The 6,028-nt window shown below is 56.3% G+C and overlaps 1 protein-coding gene across 1 annotated transcript; it reads right to left on the bottom strand.

Moving 5' to 3' along the window:
• Positions 1-52: 52 nt before the first annotated feature.
• Positions 53-5,518, bottom strand: SLC16A1 (solute carrier family 16 (monocarboxylate transporter), member 1). The gene is made up of 4 exons (XM_010182454.1): positions 5,258-5,518; positions 2,308-2,451; positions 1,234-2,097; positions 53-1,000 (listed from the first exon to the last, which is right to left on the bottom strand). The coding sequence occupies exons 1-4, from the start codon at positions 5,472-5,474 to the stop codon at positions 723-725; spliced, it is 1,503 nt and encodes a 500-aa protein (XP_010180756.1). The 5' UTR covers positions 5,475-5,518; the 3' UTR covers positions 53-722.
• Positions 5,519-6,028: the final 510 nt, after the last annotated feature.

Genomic DNA, 6,028 nt, shown 5'->3' with positions numbered 1-6,028 from the left:
CAGGGGGGCCTGGGCGGCGGGGCCTGCCACAGCAAAGGAGCGGGTGACGCCAGCCTGACCCGCAGCCATCCTTCAACCCGAATATCCCATGAGAGCACTACGAAAGAGGGATTTTAATGAACTACAGTAGCTAACATGTTTTCAAAACATACCTAAAACCACCTACGGAGCCAGGAGCACCCGGCACAGGAGCCGAAGACCACTCTGCCCCGTGCGCGGATCCCCCTCTGTGGAGGGCCTGCGGTAAGAAGCGTGTGAAGCAGTATTCATCCGGGGCTGGCCCTGAAACCCATCCTGCTTCAACAAATCCAGTATCCTGATTCTTATGGCTTTTTAACAACAAAACTCCCCAAAACACAGGCACACACACACACACACCTCCCCCCCACCCCGAGCAGAATACAGAGCTAAAGCACGGTTAAGTTAAGGCTTGTCCAGACTCAGCTAGATATGAAGACTGTAAGGCACGTATTAGTACATTCATGTTACTGTTAAAAAGCCCAACTATAAAAAGCCCCCCTGCCCCCCACACACGAGGATACTGCGTGCGTAGCCCTGTTACCTTTGTTGAGCATGGATGGAAAGACAATTCAGAGCCCGGTTAAAAATGAACACCTGGTTTAAACACTTCTCACGGCCGCCCAGCGCCAGCAGAGCCCTGCCCCAGCCACTGCGCCAGGGCAGCGGCGCGTCCCCGAGACTCCGGGATTGAGACAGGTCCCTCACATGTGGCTCTCCTCCTCTTTGACGCCATCCTCCGCGCTCTTCTGAGGCGAGGGGGCCATGTCGTTGTTCGCCTCTTTCTGCTTCTCAGCCTCGTCCACGTTGGTCTCCTCCTCCTTCCCTTCATTTCTCGCCTTCTCCTCCGCCTTCTGCTCCTTTGCCACCAGGCGGTAGTTGATGCCCATCCCGATGAAGAGGTAGATCCCCGACACTATGAGGATGACCCCGCACGCCCAGTACGTGTACTTGTAGTCGCCGTACATGTCATTGAGCTTCCCTGAGGGACGGAGAGGGGACAGCTTAGCCAGACACCCCAGAACTGCCCCAGGTCATCAAGATGTTCCCAAGAGCAGCCCAAGCCCATCAGCTCCAGGCCCTCATTCCTCCAGCCCTTGCTCCCCCACCCCATGAGAGGGGCTCAGCCCCCACCTCCTCAACCACCCCTCAGATGCTGAGGTGGCCTCAGGGCCAGCATTCACCCCCCTCAGCCCTGGGCACAGCACACCCTACCTAGCAGAGGGGGTCCCAGCAGCACAGGGCAGCACTCCACGATGGTCACCAGGCCAACGGCGCTGGAGAATCGCTGTGCTCCCACCAGGTCCATCAGGGTCTCGAACAGCACCGAGCTCAGCCAGCCGAAGGCAAAGCCGAAGAAGCCGGCATAAATGCAGAAGCCAGCGTAAGTGGTGGACATGGGGGCCAAGAGGTGGCACACCCCGTTGTAAATGACGGAGATGGCAAAGAAATACTGGACTCTGGGTCTGATCCACTTGGTGTTCGCCACCAGTCCCATGGAAGGTCTGGCCACCATGTCCACAAAGGCCAGGATGGAGAGCAGGAAGGCTGCAGACTCGTTAGCAATCTTCTTGCTCTTTGCATAATTGCTGAGGAAGACCAAGGGAGTGAAGAGCCCGAAGAACATGATCACATTGCCTGACAGATAGAGCAGGAAGCCCCTGTGTGTGAACAGGGAGAGGTCCAGGAACTTGTTGATGGTCTGGAAAACCGTGCTCTTCTGTTTCTTGGCCTTCCCACCGATGAGGTCTGTGCTGGTGTCACCATCGTCCTTCTTCACTGCCTTCCCCGCTTCCTGCAGCACCTCCTTGGTGGCCTCCTTCTTCAGCTGATCTGGCTTGGGGCCGATGGGCCGCATCAGGGACCCGGCGACGCAGCAGTTAAGCAGGAGACCACCGAGGATGAGGAAGCTGCCGCGCCAGCCGAATATGCCAAAGAAGAGCTGGTTGACAGGCGCCAGGGTGGAGAGGAACACGGGGCTGCCCGCCATCGCCAGCCCGTTTGCCAGGGGACGCTTCTTGAAAAAGTACTTGCCAATCATCGTTAAGGCTGGGTTCAAGTTAAACGCAAGCCCAAGGCCTGAGGGAGAGAAGAGGAAAGACGGGGGGCTCAGAGCTCAACCCCCCACAAGCCAGCAGCACCAGAAGGGCTGGTGGGGTGAGCAGGGTGTCAGGTCTGGGGGTTACACAGCTCCATTTCGCCTGTATTAACTTCTGGATCACACAAGAAGCACCCAGCCCCTGCTTTCTCACCTGGCCACAGCCCCAGCAGGGCAGAGTAGTCACTTACCCCCCACAACCCCCACGCAGAAGTACAGCTCCTCCACCGTGTTGCAGAAAGAGGCCGCGATCAGCCCGCAGCCGGAGAGACATCCGCCAGCGATCATGATGGGCCGGCTGCCGTACTTGTTCACCAGGATGCTGCTGATGGGACCTGGGGGACAGAGGGGCCCAGAGATGAGATCTCTTTGCACGAGAGACGAGATGCGTGCAAGCATACTGGAGGTTTATGGCCACAGCTTGCCACTTTGGCACAGAGACACTTCACCCAGCGATGGATTTGGGGCAAGGGGAAAGGACGGGAGGGGCAGAGGTGCTGCAGGTAAAAGGGAGGGATGCTTGGTTAGAGCAGAGCTGAGGCTGCTCTGGGCAAGCTGCCTGCCCTGGGCTGAACCAGGAGCTGCTCCCAGGGACAGGGTTTGGGACAGGGCAAAGGCACCCGCCCCACACCGTGCTCTGGGCTGGGGCCTCTGCTCTGGGGTCTCGGCAGCAAAAGCAGCTGCCCATCTCCAGGGAGGTTCTTGATCAAGGCCAGAACTATGAAGAGACAGCTTTGATGGGCTCAGGCTGGCAGGAAGAGCAGCACCGTGCCCCCTGGGGAGAAGGGGTGCTTCTGTTTTCACTGCTGCCCCTACAGTAGGAGCAGCCCAATTGCTCCACACACCCACCTTTTAAGTGCTTCATTATCGGAAGCTTTAATCCAAAGCAAACAGTGATTAGATACTGCAAACCATGCTCTACAGATACTAAAATGTATTTAAATAAACTGAATGAACATCCAGTGAATATTAACAAACCTAGTTTTGCCATTAACAGATAGCAAGGTTGTCAACATGTTATTCACGGGTCCTCAGACTCCACTTGACCTTTTTGCCCAGTTTAAACAAAGCCTGGAGAAGGTTACAGAAGCTCTGCTGCCGCAGAGGCTCCCTGGCCTGCGTGCCAGCAGCTCCCACCCGATGCCACCAGTGGCTGGGAAGGGGCCATGGCCCATCACCCCAGGCCCCTCACATTTCCCGCAGAGCAAACCTGTACCTTGAACTCAGCAAATGCGATGTCCTGTACAGAGTTGAAAGGCAGCAGCAGCCTTTCCTCTGGGAAACCCAGCCCGGAGCAGGCTCCAAGGGCAGCCAGCAGGAAGCAGCCCAGCTGGGCAGCACTGAGATGGCAATTCCTCCATCCCATTTTTTTTTTTTTAATTAAAAAAAATTAGAAGAATTCACTCTGACTTTTATAGATTTGCACAAAGCATTTCAGACTAAATATTACCTGATCCATTTTGATTATTCATGCTGTGAAAAAGTGTAAGTAATGACCCAGATTCCTCCCTGATCCTAACGTGGAGCTGAGAAAGGGGCATTTGAGAACTTTACATCCACACACCCCGACGGTGACTGCACAGAACGTGCTGCTCCAGCGCCCCGGCCCTGCCCAGGACAGGAGCTGCCCCAGCCCTGTGTGATAACATCGCGCCAGAACTTTTTCCCAGAGCATGAACTACTTTTTCTGCCTCCAAGCAAGCACAGAGTTCCCACAGGAAGGTGTCCCTGGGGATGGGGAGAACAGACCGTGACTGCTGCGGCGTGGCTCAGACCCTGCTCAGGCTGCAGAGCCCCGCTGCAGTAAATGCCCGCAGTCCTGTGTTTGGGCAGCCCAGGGATGCCCTGGGCAGGTCTGGGGTTGCCTCAGCATCTCTGCCACTGGGTTACAGGCAAGTGATTCAAGAACAGTGAGCTGCTGGGATTTAATGGACACAGTTTAAGGGCAGTGGGAAAGGCAGTGTCGGTGCAGAGAGAGGGGGCAGGGGGACAACGCCAGGGCTGGCGGGGGGAGCTCTCAGCTGCTGAGTAGCTCCAGGCAGTGCCACCCCCAGAGGAGCCGGCTCCAAGCCATTAGGAGAGGAGGAATGGCCCAGATTTGGTCTCATTAAGGCAGTTACACGGTTTACAAGCTTGTTATAACACGGGAGCAGGGAAATGTGCTGGTCGCTCCGCTGGCTGAGCGAGGACAAAGCAGAGCCTGTTTCCCCAAGGAAAGGCCTCGTGCTCGGCCCGCGCTGACGTCAGCCCCTCTCGGCGCACAACGCGGGAGGACGCGGGCAGCGCGCCAGCGGCACCGGCCCCGAGCTGCCTCTGAGGTGCACCCCGCAGCAGCCCCAGCAAAAGTTCCCTTCAGCCCAGCGCCATCATGCAAAGCTGCGTCTGCAGGTGGGTACGGGGCACCGGGGACTGGAGAACATCATCCGCGGGAGTGCTCTGCCTCCTCAGTTACAGACAAAAAACACACGGCTCTGGGATTCAAAGACTCCCAGAAGCCATTTCTGAAGGATGGGGGAAGGGAGCTGCTTCAGTTTGAGTAGTTTTGCTTCGTTCTGCTTGTGTCTCAGTACTTCCAGAGCACATTGCCACCCGCACACGGCACCAGCTGCCTACGGCTGCTCGGCGCCAGCGAGGAAGAAGAGGCAGCACCAGATTTCAGTGCACTCCAGAGCTGACCAGAAACTGGGGCCAGATCCCTGGATACAGCCACTGCTTGCTGAATTCAAAAAAGTAAAAAAAAAACCCTGTATCTTATCTAAAAGGGCTCCTACGCATGGCAGGGCAGCTCTCGCTGGCCTTCGGGCAGGCGCTGGAAGCAGACACAGCCTCCACAGCGCACTGTAACAAGGACAAGGGCAGCATTACACAAGTCGTAATTCCCCGGAAAGATTTTACTTACAGCTTTGCAGAGGACAGATTAACCTGGTTTTTGCATTCTGGGCATTAAATAGAAATTTTGGAGCAACTTCCTTCAAGCAAACTCGCCCAGGGAAGTCTTGCTCTCACATAAGGAAAGAATTCCAACTTTTAGCCAAGGTTTGGTTGTCATCACTGCAGGAAGGTGCGAATCCCCAGACCCAGCAGAGCCACATCCTGTGCTGCAATGCCCGAGTACGTGCACAGCTGTCCCAGCCCACTCACCTCCCCCATACATAACAGCCAGCATGATGGAGGAGATCCAGGAGACTTTGCTGCTGGACGCACTGAAGATGATCTCAATCTCTTTGAAGAACACGGTGATGGATTTGGGGAAGGCATAGGAGAACCCAATGGAGATGAAGGCTCCGATGACCACGGCCCATCCCCATCCTCCTTCAGGAGGGGTGTATCCCACAGGGCCTCCGACGGCCGGTGGCATCTTGAACCGAGGTGGCGATGACTCAGTTGGGGTTCAAAGATCTGTAAAGGACAAAGCATCACCTCAGCTGAGAGCAGACAGCCGCATCCCTGCTCCTCGGCATGGCTCAAGCCCTGCTCACAAGGCCTCAGTGCCCCAACCACCCTTGAGAGAACTGTCCCGAGAGATGAGCACTCAGGCTCAAGAGACTCATAACAGCATCCCAAAACGCACACTCAGATTGCAGCTGGCCTTTAAGAGCTGTGCCCAGCAGGTATTTATACAAGCCACAAATTTAAGACATGATACCCTGTCCTAAGCTGACAAGGGCAGGCGCAGCGGTGAAGCGGGCAGAGCCGGAGATGGCAGGGCTGGGCTGCTCATGCCCTCCCCATGCTGCAGCTGCAGCACAGCTGGATCACATCCCGGAGCAGTGCTCGCTTGAGAAATGGGGCTGTGCCAGGCAGCAGAAACCATCTCAGGGAGGAAGTGCACCCCAAGCAGCTGGTCACAAGCGTGGTTCACAGTATGCAAAGCAACAGGAGATGTTACAGTCCCCAGAACCCCCACAGGTT

Source organism: Mesitornis unicolor, unplaced genomic scaffold, assembly GCF_000695765.1.
Source record: "Mesitornis unicolor isolate BGI_N332 unplaced genomic scaffold, ASM69576v1 scaffold24114, whole genome shotgun sequence".
NCBI classification, from domain to species: Eukaryota; Metazoa; Chordata; class Aves; order Mesitornithiformes; family Mesitornithidae; genus Mesitornis; species Mesitornis unicolor.
Note: the sequence above shows the minus strand (reverse complement) of the source record. Positions and strands in the feature narration are given on the sequence as shown.

Excerpts from the sequence above, each read along its gene's own strand:
- SLC16A1 (XM_010182454.1), bottom strand. The coding sequence starts at position 5,474 with ATGCCACCGGCCGTCGGAGGCCCTGTGGGATACACCCCTCCTGAAGGA. Across the intron at positions 2,098-2,307 it reads CTGCGTGGGGGTTGTGGGGG|GCCTTGGGCTTGCGTTTAAC; the intron begins GTAAGTGACTAC and ends TCTCTCCCTCAG. Across the intron at positions 1,001-1,233 it reads GCTGGGACCCCCTCTGCTAG|GGAAGCTCAATGACATGTAC; the intron begins GTAGGGTGTGCT and ends TCCGTCCCTCAG.